This window comes from Pristiophorus japonicus, chromosome 7 (genome assembly GCF_044704955.1).
Source record: "Pristiophorus japonicus isolate sPriJap1 chromosome 7, sPriJap1.hap1, whole genome shotgun sequence".
Lineage (NCBI taxonomy): Eukaryota > Metazoa > Chordata > Chondrichthyes > Pristiophoridae > Pristiophorus > Pristiophorus japonicus.
The window spans coordinates 136952963-136971937 of NC_091983.1; the positions used below are offsets into that span (position 1 = coordinate 136952963).

An 18975-nucleotide genomic window follows, 5' to 3' on the forward strand; every position below is an offset into this window, starting at 1 on the left:
GTTTTATGGTTTTGATTAAAATGCAAGTCTCTATCAGTATTTCTTATTTAAACGTTTTGATGTATTATTGACGAATCAAAATTTAACTGGGCTTGTTAAACAGTTGGTGGAGGGTGAGGAAATTTCCTCTTGGCTATTTGTAGTAAAATACTAAACATCTTTATAAAGAAAGTTGATGTACTAGGACCCAGTGTAAATGTATTGATTCTATGCTTCGTTACCTTGCAACACAGCAGCTCTTCTCTTGCTTTCCATTCCAATTTTAGCTTTCTTTTTTTCAAGTGCTGAACATATGTTTAATATGCATCAGTGGTCAAAAGAGAAAAGTAAGCATTCATAAACCACAAAAGATATTTGGCTCTTGCAGCTTGCCTGTGGTTTAACTCAAAGGTCTTTTGTGCTCTGCATGACTGACCATGGTAGTGAATAATTTTAGCTTGGTGTCAAGAATCTTTAGAACAAATACTGTTTACCAAACTCTATACCATACTCTGAGAGAAGCGATTTTTGTATGTTATATTGCAGCTACATTATGGTGGGGGGGAAATTGCGGGTGGAGCTTCTTTTGGACGAACACCTCCGACCTGAAAAAATATTACGAAAATACGTGGTGGTCCCGGAGGAACGTCGGAGGCCTCTATTCGCTGTGCAGTGTACGGGAACATGTCCTCCAGGTATCCTTGAATCACGTGGGCCTGGGCCACCAATCTCTATGTAGTATTCTCATTAATAATAATATGTTGGTATGAGCCCCCCTAAAAACAACCAACACAACACAATAAATAAATAAAAAATCACCTCACATATTTATAATTAATTGAAATTGAATGAGCTGGAATTTGATCAAAAACCACCACCATCGGATTACCGCCCGAAAACTTGCTAAGATTATTCAATTGCCAGCGGAAAATTGATTTAAAAAAAGGAACAAATTCCTCCCGGTAGGAAAAATCAGTCTTCCATGCGGATTCTCGGCAGAAAACGCGATCCTGGTCAAATTGAGTGGTATTTAGTCAAAATTTAGTCCAAGACTGAGAGATGGGCCTAAAACACGCAAAATATTTTTCAAAAATCAAAAATCGTAAAACATTCACAGGACCCTTTTGCACTGAATCGCTGCAAAAGAATTTTCAAAAAACCTTTCACTTACCTTTTTTTGCAGGGTTCCTTCCATACATACCATCGGTCAAAGGGTTGCTCCAGCTGGTTTCTCCTGGGCAGTGCTTTTTTCAGAAAACTGTGTAAAACCACTGCCATCAAACTCGGGTAGAAGCGGTTTCTTCAGTGTTGCACGCTGGCGGTCCGCTCTCCAGTGGTATTTCGAAACCGATGGCGGAACACGAACCAAACTAGCATCAGGTGGTTTTCCATTAAAAAAATAGGAATACCGCCGAAAAATCCAGCAGATATGTTCACCAAATTGCAGCCCAATGTGAAGCAACTTGATTTTTCTGCACATGTAATTTGCGCCAGTGTAAGTGAGTTAGTTAGGATTTATTTTTAGTTTCTTTTTTTCAAAAGGGGTGTTACCAGCCACCTACACCTGTTTTGACCATTTAAGCCAGCTTGGACAGCTAATAGGTGCTCCAAACTAACTTAGACCAGCGTATGTGGCCAATTGTGGCCCGCACAGAAAACCATTGCGGAGAGTTAAAAAATCAGCGCAGGTAGGTACATTCTAAAGCTCCAAGCACTGAACAAAGCACAAAAATAAGCATTCAATAACAAATAAAATATACAAGAAAGCTGAGAGGACCTGAACCTAACACCAAGACATACATAGCACTAAACAAAGCACAAAAAGTAATAAGCAATTAATTAACAAAGAAAAAATAGAAGGAACCCTGCACCTAAAGCACCAAGACCAAAGTATTAAGCAATCAATCAATCAATAACAAATAAAAAATAGAAGTCCTACCAAAACACGGCCTGGGAAGGTAGCGGGCCGCCGATGGAGCCCATTCGGCCAGGGATCGGGGCGGTGCACTTCAGTCCCTCCCACACAGCCTGCAGCACACTTTCACAGATTCTGGGGGCGAGGAGCTACTGCGCATGTGTGCACACTCTATTGCGCATGTGCAGAGGTCCCAGCACTGTTTTCAGCGCCGGGGCCTGGCTCCGCCTCCGAATCCAGTTGCCACGCTACGCCACCATCGAGAAAGGCTGGGGAGCGGCCAAACACGGCCTGAAGATTTTTGGAGCACTTCGAGGCAGACAAAAGTGGTGTAACTCTGGTGAGTGCACCAGAAATCTGTACTGGCCAAATTCTACCTCTGTGCTGTCATATAGTATTTATATTCATCTCCAATAGACACAAGAGTTGAACTCTCCTTTTCCTGGCCCTTGGCATGATAGCTTCACGATAGACATTTAAATTCATGATAATGGAAACTAGGTGAAGGCAGTTTTGCAGATGTTGGAGAGACTGCTTGACTAAGGCTGCAATAATACTACCACTTTTGCTTTGGTGCAGAGTGGTTTTGATACACTTTCAAAAAGTGCCAGTACAACTCGAGAGTCAGGCCCCAGTTTAAGTCCTAACACCCTAAGGCCAAGCAACATAAGGCATAAGAATTAGGAGCAGGAGTAGGCCATTTGACCCCTCGAGCCTGCTCTGCCATTCAGTGAGATCAGGGCTGATCTTTTACCTCCACTCCATTTTCTGCACTATCCCCATATCCCTTGATTCCCTTAATATTTAAAAAACTATCTCTCTTGAATATACTCAATGACTGAGCATCCACAGCCCTCTGGGATGGAGAATTCCAAAGATTCACTACCCTCTGAGTGAAGAAATTTCTCATGTCAGACCTAAATGGCTGAGCCCTTATTCTGAGACTGTAACACCTGGTTCTAGACTCCCCAGCCAGGGAAACGTCCTCCCTGTATCTAGCCTGTCAAGCTCTCTAAGAATTTTGTATGTTTCAATGAGACCACCTCTCATTCTTCTAAACTTTAGAAAATATAGGCCTAGTCTACTCAATCTCTCCTCAAAGGACAATCCCCCATCCCAGGAATCAGTCTGGTGAACCTTCGCTGTACTCCCTCAATAGCAAGAATGTCCTTCCTCAGATTAGGAGACCAAAACTGAACACAATATTCCAGCTGAGGCCTCACCAAGGCCCTGTACAACTGCAGTAAGACCTCCCTGTTTCTATACTCAAATCCCCTAGCTATGAAGACCAACATACCATTTGCCTTCTTCACAGCCTGCTGCACCTGCATGCCAACTTTCAAGGACTGATGTACCATGACACCCAGGTCTCGCTGCACCTCCCCTTTTGCTAATCTGCCGCCATTCAGCTAATATTCTGCCTTCGTGTTTTTGCCCCCAAAATGGATAACCTCACATTTATCCACATTATACTGCATCTGCCATGCATTTGCCCACTCACCTAACCTGTCCAAGTCACCCTGCAGCCTCTTAGCATCCTCCTCACAGCTCACACCGCCACCCAGTTTAGTGTCATCTGCAAACTTGGAGATATTACACTCAATTCCATCATCTAAATCATTAATGTATATTGTAAAGAGCTGGGGTCCCAGCACTGAGCCCTGCGGCACTTCACTAGTCACTGCCTGCCATTCTGAAAAGGACCCATTTATCCCGACTCTCTGCTTCCTGTCTGCCAACCAGTTCTCTATCCACGTCAGTACATTACCCCCAATACCATGTGCTTTGATTTTGCACAACAATCTCTTGTGTGGGACCTTGTCAAAAGCCTTTTGAAAGTCCAAATACACCACATCCACTGGTTCTCCCTTGCCCACTCTACCAGTTACATCCTCAAAAAATTCCAGAAGATTTGTCAAGCATGATTTCCCTTTCATAAATCCATGCTGACTTGGACCAATCCTTAGGTAAGGAGACCAAAACTGTACACAATACTCCAGGTGTGGTCTGACCAGGGCCCGATATAATTGCAGTAAGACATCTTTACTCTTGTACTCAAATCCTCTTGTAATAAAGGCTAACATACCATTTGCTTTCTTAATTGCTTGCTGTATCTGCATGTTAACTTTCAGTGATTCGTGTACAAGGACTTCCAGCTCCCTCTGAATACCAACATTTCCCAATTTCTCTCCGTTTAAAAAAAATACTCTGTTTTTCTATTCCTATCAAAATGATTAACTTCACAATTCTCCACATTATATTCCATTTGCCATGTTCTTGCCCACTTACTTAGCCTGTCTATATCCCCTTGAAGTCTCTTTGCATCCTCCTCACAACTTACATTCCCACCTAGCTTTGCATCATCAGCAAACTTGGATATATTACATTTGGTCACGACAGACTCCAACAAGCCATTTTGCACTACTTGGCTTGGCACCGTTCGCAATATAGCTGCAGTCTGGTGTGAAGTTGGGGTTAAAATGTGCTCTGGAGCCAATTAGATCTTGGTGCAAAATCTTTTTTAATGTTGTGACAAAATGGATGCTGTCATCCGCTCTTTTGTAACATTGAAAAGGTAGCACCCACAGTGACATATGTGGACAGAGCTCTCTCTCCTGGCTGGCAGAGTGTAGGCTGCAAGTAGGTGCAGCCTGTCGTATGAGTCCTGTCTTGCCCGCCACACTTTTCACGCTAATGAAACTCGTAATGTTGTTACCTAACCATGCATTTGGGGCTACTCTTTTAGCCAGCTTTTATAGTTTTACAACATTAACACTTAGTCATTTTTATGGCTTTCTTAATGCAGAGTTCACAAGTAGCAAAATGGTTCTACTTGGGCATTGACAACTTTGCCTATGAAACGGTAATGAACTATTATTAAATTTAGCAATGATCCTGTTGTAAAGATCTGGGATAGAATTAGTTTAAAAATTATATCCTCTGGCTACTGTTATTAAACTGAGGGCATATAAATGACCTTGACATGTCTCAGTCAATAGTCTGGACCAGGCATATGTAGACATCATTGTTTGTTCATTGTATTATGGAATTATGGAAACCACACCCACAGAGACCAAATTGTGCAGACTCACAAAAGTCTGTCAGCAAACCTCAAGCTGCTTAGGGTTTTGAAATGTTTCAGAATGCAACAAAATAATAATGGCATATGATCCATAAATTATAGAATGCCTTCTTTGCGACCAGAAAATTATATAGGGGCTCAATTTTCCATTCTTGAGAACAAAACGCAACATTGGGTTTGCAACCCCATTACGCAAATCATAATGGGAATATAGTGGGTGGGCACAACTGAGGAAATGGGAGCATTTTGTATCTGGCAGTCTGTCTCGTGCTGAAAGAAGACTTGTTATTGGCAAAACCTACATACTTGTTGCAGTTCTCTCTTTGGGTCACAAAATCTCTCAAAAGTGTGTAAAACTACCAAAAGAGAACTCTGCATTCTTTATCATTATATGTCCTAATGATAAAATGAACGCTGATCTCATCTCTTTACCAGAATAAAATTAATTTTATCAAATCAAAAAAGATCCACTTTCTAAAAAATAAGTTTGCCAAAGACTTTTCATAATGGGCTAGAAATTCCCAGCCTGTCATTATTTGATAAATAATTTTTTTTTTTAAAGAAATAAGAAGAAAAATTTCGCCATTGTTTAAGGGGGTAAGTTTGGCCAAAAAATACCCATCGTTAAAAAACAGCGTTGCTGGAGGAATCGTGTTTAATACTGCCGTCTCCTCGAACTTTACAGCGAGGCCGATATCGCCAAAAACACAAAACAAATTTACAAAAATAAAAAATGATAAAACATTCACAAAGCCTTCAGAAATGAATTGCTGAAAAAAAAATGTTTTAAAACAATTTCAACTTAACTTTTTTGTAGGTCTTCTTACTTGCCGACATTTTTCAGGCTGCAACGCCTGCTTTTTCCATGCATTTTTTGACCCGAGTACGGGTTCGTTGAATGGCCAAATTTAGATGTTGCTATTTTTTAAGGTGGGCCGATCTGGAAAATGGCGATATTTTGAAAACGCCATTCTTAAACTTTGGGGAATTTTATGCACTTTATTTTAAGAACAAAAAAGCAGGTTTGACGTGTGAAAAAATCACATTAAAATGTGAGTTTGGCAGGCTAATTTCTAGCCCATTGTCCCTTTAAGTGAAAACATGGAGTATATTTTCCCTTTAAGTCTGTTGCACACAACATTAGAGACACCCTCTTTAAATATTATAGAAACATAGAAAATAGGTGCAGGAGTAGGCCATTCGGCCCTTCGAGCCTGCACCACCATTCAATAAGATCATGGCTGATCATTCCCTCAATACCCCCTTTCCTGCTTTCTCTCCATACCCCTTGATCACTTTAGCCGTAAGGGCCATATCTAACTCCCTCTTGAATATATCCAATGAACTGGCATCAACAACTCTGTGCGGTAAGGAATTCCACAGGTTAACAACTCTCTGAGTGAAGAAGTTTCTCCTCATCTCAGTCCTAAATGGCTTACCCCTTATCCTTAGACTGTGTCCCCTGGTTCTGAACTTCCCCAACATTCTTCCAGCATCTAACCTGTCCAGTCCCGTCAAAATTTTATGTTTCTATGAGATCCTCTCTCATCCTTCTAAACTCCAGTGAATACAGGCCCAGTCGATCCAGTCTCTCCTCATATGTCAGTCCTGCCATCCCGGGAATCAGTCTGGTGAACCTTTGCTGCACTCCCTCAATAGCAAGAATGTCCTTCCTCAGATTAGGAGATCAAAACTGAACATAATATTCCAGGTGAGGCCTCACCAAGGCCTGTACAACTGCAGTAAGACCTCCCTGCTCCTATACTCAAATCCCCTAACTATGAAGGCCGACATACCATTTGCCTTCTTCACCGCCTGCTGTACCTGCATGCTAACTTTCAATGACTGATGTACCATGACACCCAGGTCACGTTGCACCTCCCCTTTTCCTAATCTGTCGCCATTCAGATAATCTGCCTTCGTGTTTTTGCTACCAAAGTGGATAACCTCACATTTATCCACATTATACTGCATCTGCCACTCACCTAACCTGTCCAAGTCATCCTGCAGCCTCTTAGCGTCCTCCTCACAGCTCACACCGCCACCCAGCTTAGTGTCATCTGCAAACTTGGAGATATTACACTCAATTCCTTCACCTAAATCATTAATGTATACTGTAAATAGCTGGGGTCCCAACACTGAGCCCTGTGGCACCCCACTAATCATTGCCTGCCATTCTGAAAAGGACCCGTTTATCCCGACTCTCTTCTTCCTGTCTGCCAACGAGTTCTCTATCCACGTCAGTACATTACCCTCAATACCATGTGCTTTAATTTTGCACACCAATCTCTTGTGTGGGACCTTGTCAAAAGCCTTTTGAAAGTCCAAATACACCACATACACTGGTTCTCCCTTGTCCACTCTACTAGTTACATCCTCAAAAAATTATAGATTTGTCAAGCATGATTTCCCTTTCATAAATCCATACTGACTTGAACCGATCCTGTCACTGCTTTCCAAATGCGTTGCTATTTCATCTTTAATAATTGATTCCATCATTTTCCCTACTACTGATGTCAGGCTAACCGGTCTATAATTACCCGTTTTCTCTCCCTCCTTTTTTAAAAAGTGGTGTTACCTTAGCTACCCTCCAGTCCATAGGAACTGATCCAGAGTCGATAGACTGTTGGAAAATGATCAACAATGCATCCACTATTTCGAGGGCCACTTCCTTAAGCACTCTGGGATGCAGACTATCAGGCCCCAGGGATTTATCGGCCTTCAATCCCATCAATTTCCCTAACACAATTTCACGCCTAATAAGGATTTCCTTCAGTTCCTCCTTCTCACTAGACCCTCGCTCCCCTAGTATTTCCGGAAGGTTATTTGTGTCTTCCGACGTGAAGGCAGAACCAAAGTATTTTTTCAACTGGTCTGCCATTTCTTTGTTCCCCATTATAAATTCACCTGAATCTGACTGCAAGGGACCTACGTTTGTCTTCACTAATCTTTTTCTCTTCACATATCTGTAGAAGCTTTTGCAGTCAGTTTTTATGTTTCCAGCAAGCTTCCTTTCATACTCTATTTTCCCCCTCCTAATTAGACCCATTGTCTTCCTCTGCTGAATTCTAAATTTCTTCCAGCCTCAGGTTTGCTGCTTTTTCTGGCTAATTTATATGCCTCTTCCTTGGATCTAATACTATCCTCAATTTCCCTTGTTAGCCACAGTTGAGCCACTTTCCCCGTTTCATTTTTACTCAAGACAGCATAGTATAATTGTTGAAGTTCATCCATGTGATCTTTAAATGTTTGCCATTGCCTATCCACCGTCAACTCTTGAACTATCATTCGCCAGTCTATTCTAGCCAATTCACGACTCATACCATCGAAGTTACCTTTCCTTAAGTTCAGGACCCTAGTCTCTGAATTAACTATGTCACTCTCCATCTTAATAAAGAATTCTACCATATTATGGTCACTCTTCCCCAACGGACCTCGCACAACAAGATTGCTAATTAGTCCTTTCTCATTACACATCACCCAGTCTAGGATGGCCAGCCCTCTAGTTGGTTCCTTGACATATTGGTCTCAAAAACCATCCCTAATACACTCAGGAAATCCTCCTCCACCGCTTTGCTACCAATTTGGTTAGCCCAATCTATATGTAGATTAAAGTCGCCCATGATAACTGCTGTACCTTTATTGCACGCATCCCTAATTTCTTGTTTGATGCTGTCCCCGACCTCACTACTACTGTTTGGTGGTCTGTACACAACTCACACCGGCATTTTCTGCCCTTTGGTATTCCGTAGCTCTACCCATACCGATCCACATCATCCAAGCTAATGTCCTTCCTTACTATTGCATTAATTTCCTCTTTAACCAGCAACGCCACCCCACCTCCTTTTCCTTTCTGTCTATCCTTCCTGAATGTTGAATACCCCTGGATGTTGAGTTCTCAGCCTTGGTCACCCTGGAGCCATGTCTCCGTGATGCCAATTATATCATATTCATTAATTGCTGCCTGCACAGTTAATTCGTCCACCTGATTATGAATACTCCTCACATTGAGGCTTGTCTTTTTAACACATTTTGGCCCTTCAGAATTTTGCTGTAAAGTGGTCCTTTTTGCTTTTTAACTTGGGTTTCTCTACCTTCCACTTTTACTTTTCTTCTTTGTATCTTTTGCTTCTGCCCCCATTCTACTTACCTCTGTTTCCCTGCATCGGTTCCCATCCCCCTGCCATATTAGTTTAACCCCTCCCCAACAGCACTTGCAAACACTCCCCCGAGGACATTGGTTCCGGTCCTGCCCAGGTGCAAACCATCCGGTTTGTACTGGTCCCATCTCCCCCAGAACCGGTTCCAGTGTCCCAGGAATTTGAATCCCTCTCTTCTGCACCACTCCTCAAGCCATGTAGTCATCTGAGCTATCCTGCTATTCCTACTTTGACTGGCACGTGGCACTGGTAGCAATCCTGAGATCACTACCTTTGAGGTCCTACTTTTTAATTTAGCTTCTAGCTCCCTAAATTCGTCTTGTAGGACCTCATCCTGTTTTTTTACCTATATCGTTGGTACCTATATGCACCATCACAACTGGCTGTTCACCCTCCCCCTTCAAAATGTCCTGCAGCCGCTCCGAGACATCCTTGATCCTTGCACCAGAGAGGCAACATACCATCCTGGAGTCTTGATTGTGGCCGCAGAAACGTCTATCTATTCCCCTTACAATAGAATCCCCTACCACTATACTTCTCCCACTCTTTTTCCTGCCCTCCTGTGCAGCAGAGCCACCGACGGTGCCACGAACTTGGCTGCTGCTGCTCTCCCCTGATAAGTCATCCCCCTCAACAGTACCCAAAGAGGTGTATCTGTTTTGCAGGGGGATGACCGCAGGGGACCCCTGCACTACCTTCCTTCCACTGCTCTTCCTGTTAGTCACCCATCCCCTATCTGGCTGTGTACCCTTTACCTGCGGTGTGGTCAACTCACTAAACATGCTATTCACGACATCCTCCGCTTCGCAGATGCTCCAGAGTACATCCACCCGCAGCTCCAGTGCCGCAATGCGGTCTGTGAGGAGCTGCAGCCAGATGCACTTCCTGCACATGTAGTCATCAGGGACACTGCTAGCATCCCTGACTTCCCACCTAGCACAGGAGGACGCAATAGTTGGGAAGGACATTAGCTTGGATGATGTGAAATCTATATGGGTAGTGCTGAAGAACACCAAAAGGCAAAAAATGTTAGTGAGAGTTGTGTACAGACCTCCAAAAAGTAGCAGTGATGTTGGGGAGGGCATCAAACAGGAAATTAGGGGTGCATGCAATAAAGGTGCAGCAGTTATCATGGGTGACTTTAATATCCATATAGATTGGGCTAACCAAACTGGAAGCAATACGGTGGAGGAGGATTTCCTGGAGTGCATAAGGGATGGTTTTCTAGACCAATATGTCAAGGAACCAACTAGCGGGGAGGCCATCTTAGACTGGGTGTTTTGTAATGAGAGAGGATTAATCAGCAATCTCGTTGTGCGAGGCCCCTTGGGGAAGAGTGACCATGACATGGTGGAATTCTACATTAGGATGGAGAATGAAACAGTTAATTCAGAGACCATGGTCCAGAACTTAAAGAAGGGTAACTTTGAAGGTATGAGGCGTGAATTGGCTAGGATAGATTGGCGAATGATATTTAAGGGATTGACGGCAGATGAGCAATGGCAGACATTTAGAGACCGCATGGATGAACTACAACAATTGTACATTCCTGTCTGGCGTAAAGATAAAAAAGGGAAGGTGGCTCAACCGTGGCTATCAAGGGAAATCAGGGATAGTATTAAAGCCAAGGAAGTGGCATACAAATTGGCCAGAAATAGCAGCGAACCCGGGGACTGGGAGAAATTTAGAACTCAGCAGAGGAGGACAAAGGGTTTGATTAGGGCAGGGAAAATAGAGTACGAGAGGAAGCTTGCAGGGAACATTAAGATGGACTGCAAAAGCTTCTATAGATATGTAAAGAGAAAAAGGTTAGTAAAGACAAACGTAGGTCCCCTGCAGTCAGAATCAGGGGAAGTCACAATGGGGAACAAAGAAATGGCAGACCAATTGAACAAGTACTTTGGTTCGGTATTCACTAAGGAGGACACAAACAACATTCCGGATATAAAAGGGGTCAGAGGTTCTAGTAAGAGGAGGAACTGAGGGAAATCCTTATTAGTCGGGAAATTGTGTTGGGGAAATTGATGGGATTGAAAGCCGATAAATCCCCAGGGCCTGCATCCCAGAGTACTTAAGGAGGTGGCCTTGGAAATAGCGGATGCATTGACAGTCATTTTCCAACATTCCATAGACTCTGGATCAGTTCCTATGGAGTGGAGGGTAGCCAATGTAACCCCACTTTTTAAAAAAGGAGGGAGAGAGAAAACAGGGAATTATAGACCGGTCAGCCTGACATTGGTAATAGGTAAAATGATGGAATCAATTATTAAGGATGTCATAGCAGCGCATTTGGAAAGAGGTGACATGATAGGTCCAAGTCAGCATGGATTTGTGAAAGGGAAATCATGCTTGACAAATCTTCTGGAATTTTTTGAGGATGTTTGCAGTCGAGTGGATAAGGGAGAACCAGTTGATGTGGTATATTTGGACTTTCAGAAGGCTTTCGACAAGGTCCCACACGAGATTAATGTGCCAAGTTAAAGCACATGGGATTGGGGGTAGTGTGTTAACGTGGATTAAAAACTGGTTGGCAGACAGGAAGCAAAGAGTAGGAGTAAATGGGTACTTTTCAGAATGGCAGGCAGCAACTAGTGGGGTACCGCAAGGTTCTGTGCTGGGGCCCCAGCTGTTTACATTGTACATTAATGATTTAGACGAGGGGATTAAATGTAGTATCTCCAAATTTGCGGATGACACTAAGTTGGGTGGCAGTGTGAGCTGCGAGGAGGATGCTATGAGGCTGCAGAGTGACTTGGGTAGGTTAGGTGAGTGGGCAAATGCATGGCAGATGAAGTATAATGTGGATAAATGTGAGGTTATCCACTTTGGTGGTAAAAACAGAGAGACAGACTATTATCTGAATGGTGACAGATTAGGAAAAGGGGAGGTGCAACGAGACCTGGGTGTCATGGTACATCAGTCATTGAAGGTTGGCATGCAGGTACAGCAGGTGGTTAAGAAAGCAAATGGCATGTTGGCCTTCATAGCGAGGGGATTTGAGTACAGGGGCAGGGAGGTGTTACTACAGTTGTACAGGGCCTTGGTGAGGCAACACCTGGAGTATTGTGTACAGTTTTGGTCTCCTAACTTGAGGAAGGACATTCTTGCTATTGAGGGAGTGCAGCGAAGATTCACCAGACTGATTCCCGGGATGGCGGGACTGACTTATCAAGTAAGACTGGATCAAGTGGGCTTGTATTCACTGGAGTTCAGACGAATGAGAGGGGATCTCATCGAAACATTTAAAATTCTGACGAGTTTAGATGCAGGAAGAATGTTCCCAATGCTGGGGAAGTCCAGAACCAGGGGTCACAGTCTAAGGATAAGGGGTAAGCCATTTAGGATCGAGATGAGGAGAAATTTCTTCACCCAGTGAGTGGTGAACCTGTGGAATTCTCTACCACAGAAAGTTGTTGAGGCCAATTCACTAAATATATTCAAAAAGGAGTTAGATGTCGTCCTTACTACTCGGGGGATCAAGGGGTATGGCGAGAAAGCAGGAATGGGATACTGAAGTTGCATGTTCAGCCATGAACTCATTGATGGCGGTGCAGGCTCGAAGTGATGAATGGCCTACTCCTGCACCTATTTTCTATGTTTCTGCGCTCTCCTGCCATGACTTAACCCCTAGATATACATAATTTGGCAACAACAATGATAAAGGTTACCTATTGATAAAGAAGACGAAGAAAAACTACTCACCAATCACTTACTCCCTTGGCTGTGACGTCCCCCTTCAATTTCTGTATACTTTTTTGCTTTCTCTCCCTGCAGTTGAAGGCCCCCCCACGCAGCCGCTCCACCTCCTCGATGTTTGTGCCAAGGAGCAGAACAAATGTTGTAACCCTGTTCCAAAAGGGGGATAGCAATAAGTCAGGAAGCTATAGACCAGTTTTTTTTATCTTCAGCCGAGAAATTTGATTAAACCCGAAAACGGACGCGCCAAGGTTAACGGCCACCTGTAAAAGGAGAGCAGGCAGTTTGGTGCTGATTTAAATGAGTGCAGGGCAGAATCTTCCATGCAACTTGCTCTTTCAGGTTGTAAAATTGGTCGGAGGCCGAAGGTTTGGTCTAATCTATCTCTGCGGTGTTCTGAAAATATTGTGATTTCTTAATGAATTGCAATGTTTCCAGTTCTGTGTCTTAGTTGACAGAGAGGGTATGCAAGAAAAATCAAAGCGTGAAAATAGACTGTCATTTGAAAAAATGCAACCAATATTACCGATTCTACTCCCTGGAAGATAAATAAAACAACCTATTCTTTTAATACACATACATAGTGAATAAGCTTTGTTATTGCAGAGGCTTTTCATTATGTCTTTTTAAGAGTATACCTCTCTAGAAAGTACTAGGATAAGCATTTTGTAAGGGCAATGGTGTCCTGGAATTGGGAGAGTTGTTTGCAACATTGGATGTCAGAACCGGCATAGGTGATCCATGATTCCTCCCCGAATAGAACGAGATGTGAAAAGTTTACTGGATACCCTGAACACCTGAATATCGATATGAGTAAATGCAGATGTACAAATTCCTTCAGAAACAGAAGAAAGTCGTTGGATCTCCTTTCATTGAAAATGTAGTAAGCACACACTTGTTACTTCAGAATATGGAAGTTTGTAACAATAACAATAAACATTTACAAAGCCCTGATATCATTTAATTTCCAGTTTACTGACACACCTGACCGACAGTAATAGATCAGGCCTTTAGATGCAGTACAAGTCTCCCAAACTATTTGTAACTAGATGCTGTTCTATACACATTACATGCCAGAACTCACTGACCTGCTCCGGTTGAGTGCTGGCATGTAACGTGTATAGAACAGACATTCAGTCTGCTGATGTGTTTCTGCAGCAATGACCAGGAGCCATATCACTGGACTGGACATACTCTGCAGAGTTATTGAAGACTTTGGCAGAGATCTATAGAACTCCACTGCTTTCTCCTGGCTCTATGCGCTAGCAATGGCTGCTAGCAATGGCTGCACGCACGGGCGTGCTTTGGAGAGGGCGTAAGAGGAGCAGTGTAAACTCACTGAGCATGAATGTCATTTTGGCTTTGCACGTCGCATAAACATAAGAAATAGGAACAGGAGTCGGCCATTTGACCCCTTGAGCCTGCTCCGTCATTCAATAAGATCATGGCTGATCTGATCTTGGCCTCAACTCCACTTCCCTGCCCACTCCCCATAACCCTTGACTCCCTTATCGTTCAAAAATCTGTCTATCTCCACCTTAAATATATTCAATGACCCAACCTCCACTGCTCTCTGCGGTAGAAAAATCCAAAGATTCATGACCCTCTGAGAGAAGAAATTCCTCCTCACTTCCGTTTTAAATGGGCGACCCCTTATTCTGAAACTATGCCCCCTAGTTCTTGATCAAAGGAGGGGAAACATCCTCTCTGCATCTACCCTGTCAAGCCCCCTCAGAATCTCATACATTTCAATAAGATCACCTCTCATTCTTAATTCCAATGAGTATAGGCCCAAACCAGCTCAACCTTTCTTCATAAGACAACCCCTTCATCTCAGGAATCAACCTTGTGAACCTTCTCTGAACTGTCTCCAATGCAAGTATATCCCTCCCTAAATAAGGGGACCAAAACTGTCGCAGTACTCCAGGTGTGGTCTCAGTTGTAGCAGGACTTCCCTACTTTTATACACCATTCCCCTTGCAATAAAGGCCAACATTTCATTTGCCTTCCTAATTACTTGCTATACCTGCATGCTACCTTCTTGTGTTTCATGTACAAGGTCCCCCAGATCCCTTTATACTGCAGCATTTAAATAATAATTTGCTTTTTTATTTTTCCCACCAAAGTGGACAACCTTATATTTTCCCACATTATAGTCTATCTGCCAAATTTTTACCCACTCACTTAACCTATCTCTATCCCTTTGCAGATTATTTGCATCCTTATCACAACTTGCTTTCCCACCCATCTTTGTATCATCAGCAAATTTGGCTACAGTACACTTGGTCCCCTCATCCAAGTCATTAATATTGATCGTAAATAGTTGAGGCCCCAGCACTGATCCCTGTGGCACCCCACTGGTTACAGTTTGCCAACCGGAAAATGACCCATTTATCCTGACTCTCTGTTTTCTGTTAGTTAGCCAATCCTCTTCACGCTAATATATTGCCCCCAACCCCGTGAGCTCTTATCTTGTGCAGTAACCTTTTATGTGGCACCTTATCGAATGCCTTCTGGAAATCCAAATACACAACATCTACTGGTTCCCCCTTATCCACCCTGCTTGTTACATCCTCAAAGAACTCCAGCAAATTTGTCAAACATGATTTCCCTTTCATAAAACCATGCTAGCTCTGCTTGATTGTATTATGATTTTCTTAATGTCCTGCTAGTACTTCCTTAATAATGGACTCCAGCATTTTCCAAATGACAGATGTTAGGCTAACTGGTCTATAGTTTCCTGCTTTCTGTCTGTCTCCCTCCTTTCTTAAATAGGGGCGTTACATTTGCGGTATTCCAATCCACTGGGACCTCCAGAATACAGGGAATTTTGGCAGTTTACAACCAATGCATCCACTATCTCTGTAGCCACTTCTTTTAAGACCCCAAAATGCAGGCCATCAAGTCGAGGGGACTTGTCCACCTTTAGTCCCATTAATTTGCCTCGTACTTTTTCTCTCGTGATTGTTCTAAGTTGCCCCTCACAATAACCCGTTGATGATCAACTATTGGGATGTTTTTAGTGTCTTCTCCTGTGAAGACCAATACAAAATATTTCTTCAAAGTCTCTGCCATTTCCCTGTTTTCCATTATTAATCCCCCAGTCTCATCCTCTAAAGGACCAACATTTACTTTATCTACTCCATTCCTGTTTATATACCTGTAGCAGCTCTTACCTGTTGAACCTGTAGACACTCTCTTAATCATTAAAATATTTGTGGCAAGCGCAGGCAACTGCAGCGCTGCTGACCTGCCCAATATGGTGGCCACCGCATTCCACGCCAAAAGTGGGCGGAAGCGAGGTGGCCGCCACTTTTTATTCAAAACCAGCCTTAAGGGCCAGCGCAAAAGGTACCAATTTTAAGGGCCTTGAGTGCATATGTTGTCAAATTACTGACCACTTAGAAAGGAATGAACTAATCAAGGACAGTTAGCAATGATTTGTAAAGGGCAATTTTGAGGAAATCAGGTGATGGGGAATGCAATAAATATAGTATATATCGATTTTCAGAAGACATTTGATAAGATACTTGTTACATTAATTAAGGAATATCGTATTAAAGGGAGCATGGCTGCACAAATATAGAGAGCAAAAATAGAGTTGGGACAAAGTATTTTTTGCATTGGTGGGATGTAGATACTGGGGTGGCCCAGGCATCTGTGCTGGGGCCTCCTTTATTTTCCATTCATATAAATGATTTGGACATGGGCACAAAATAAATGATTTCAGACAATACTAAATTAGGTGGTGTGGAAAACTGAAAAAACGTCAGAGACAAGGAGATCAGAGACAAGTTAACAGATTGAGCTTAAAGGTGGCACACGCAGTTCAATGCAGAAAAATATGACGTAGTGCATTTCACAAAAGAGGACAGTGAAACGAATTTACCTTGAATTGTAAGATTCTTAACAATTACAGAAACAGAGAGATAAATTGGTGCAGATACAGATCTTTAAATTAGTAAATCCAGCCAGAAAAGACCATTTAAAAAAAGCAAATGGAATTCAGGGTAAGTATTTGCAGTGATACAGAAGCATCCCATTATGGGCCCAAATTTGGCCAGTACAGATTTCTGGCGCACTCACCAAAGGTGCGCCACTTTTGTAGAACTCCAAGGGCACACCTCTGGTGAGTGCGCCAGAAATCTGTACTGGCCAAATTTGGGTCCATAACGGGCTGAGTTTTGCAGCTCCCCGGCCTCTCCCCGATGGTGGCATAGCGTGGCAACTGGATTCGGAGGCGGAGCCAGGCCCCGGCGCTGAAAACATTGCTGGGACCTCTACACATGCGCGCTAGAGTGTGTGCGCATGCGCAGTAGCTCCTCACCCCCAGAATCTGTGAGAGTGTGCTGCAGGCTGTGTGGGAGGGGCCGAAGCGCACCACCCCTATCCCAGGCCGAATGGGCTCCCTCATCGGCGGCCCGCTGCCTTCTTGAATGGCCTGTCAACACATTGACAAAGAATGGCCACATAGGCAAGGTACCAGAAAGCTGCCAGTAAGCATGGGACAACCTGTTTCTGTGCTGTACGTGTGACGTAATAGCCTATTACTGTTGTTGGTAATCCAATGGCAATTAGTAATAAGAGTAACATCACTAGTATAACTTTTATCATGAATAGTGGCACTAACCATCAGAACTGCAAAAAAACTCCAAATGGGAATAAAACAGAAAGTTGAATGTCTCCAAGTGTTCGAGGCCAGTGTAAGTGGTTCTGGTACCTGACAGCTCACGTACTTCGCAGACCCTTTCTCCACTTCCTGCAGCTTTCTGGCGTTCTCCACATTCTCCGCAAAGATCTTGAAAGAACAAATTTCTTCTAAATAGACATGAAAATTTGTTCGGGAAGGTCAGTACTTTACATCTGGCTGTGTTGGAGTGGGGGCGGGGCGGGGGGGCGGTGGGATTAGCGATTGGGATACAGAGTTAAAAACATCATCTTTAACAACAGCGCGTCCCTTTCTGACCTTCCAATCGCTGGCAAGGGCTGTTAGCCGTGGCTCAGTTGGTATCTCTCGCCTCTGGGTTTAGATGGTTGTGGGTTCATTCCTCACTTCAGGGACCTCACTTCAGGGACTGGAGCCCCGTACTCCCAGTGCGATGCTGAGGGAGCGCCACACTTTTGGAGGGGCAGTAGTGAGGCAATGCTGCATTGGCGGCGGGGTAGGACTGAGGCAGTGCTGCACTCTCAGAATGGCAGTACTGAGGGATCGCCGCACTGTCGGAGGGGCGGTGCTGAGGGGACGCTGCATTGTCGGAGGGGTGGTGCTGCAATGTCGGAGGGGTGGTGCTGGGGGGGTGCTGCACTGTCGGAGGGGCGATGCTGAGGGAGCGCTGCACTGTCGGAGAGACAGTGCTGGGGGAACGCTGTGCTGTCGGACATGCCGTCTTTCGGATGGGATATCGCCGGGGCCCCGTCTGCGCTCTCGGGTGGATGTGGAGGATCCATGGTACCATTGGAGGGGGAGCGGGAGAGTTGTCCCCGGTGTCCTGAGCTGATGTTTGTCCCTCAACCGGCATCGCTGGAGCAGATGGTTTTGCCGTTGTCGCATTGCTGTTTGTGGAAGCTTGCTGTGCGCGGGGTGGTGGTCTTGTTTGCTACGTTGCAGCAGTGAATACACTTCAAAAGTACTGTGGAGAGCTTTGGGACATTCTGGGGTTGTGGGGGGCGCTGTATAAATGCAAGTCTTTTTTTTAAGACGCACTTGAAACCTACCTGTTTGACCAAGCTGTTGGTTATCTGTCCTAATACCTTCTTATGTGGTTTGGTGTCAAATTTTGTATGATAACGCTTCTTGGCGGAGGTCCGGTGAATGTTTGGTGTGAAGGTGCGGCAGGAGATCGTGGTGGAGGTGCGGCAAATGTGGGTACAGGGCCCAGAAGAGCCGAGGGCCCAGGGGCAGCACAGGCCAGCCCACAGTGCGATATGTGTGCGCACTAGGTCCGTGCAGCAGAGCAGATCTGCAGTCATCCTGGTTAACCCTTGCCACTGGATAAAGACCTAGCTCTGTCGCGCCTGTGCAACGGTCACCACATGTTAAAAAAATCCACATGCAGGTATCTTCCAACCCTTCCATTGGAGTTCAGGACTGAAACATCAGGTCCTTCATTGAAACATCTGTGAACTCGTGGAAGCAGGTCATC

At 44.1% G+C, this 18975-nt stretch overlaps 2 protein-coding genes across 2 annotated transcripts in view; one reads left to right on the forward strand and one right to left on the reverse strand.

Moving 5' to 3' along the window:
* nt5dc1 (5'-nucleotidase domain containing 1) overlaps positions 1-18975 on the forward strand; it is a 796921-nt gene that overhangs the window by 311490 nt on the left and 466456 nt on the right. The window lies entirely within an intron of this gene.
* The window catches only part of LOC139266982 (collagen alpha-2(IV) chain-like), a 160909-nt gene that overhangs the window by 128449 nt on the left and 13485 nt on the right, over positions 1-18975 (reverse strand). The window contains exons 4-5 of the mRNA XM_070884621.1: positions 17553-17630; positions 17345-17470 (exon numbers count right to left, since the gene is read on the reverse strand). Coding sequence (XP_070740722.1) covers positions 17345-17470; positions 17553-17630 — 204 coding nt within the window. The remainder of the gene's footprint in view (positions 1-17344; positions 17471-17552; positions 17631-18975) is intronic.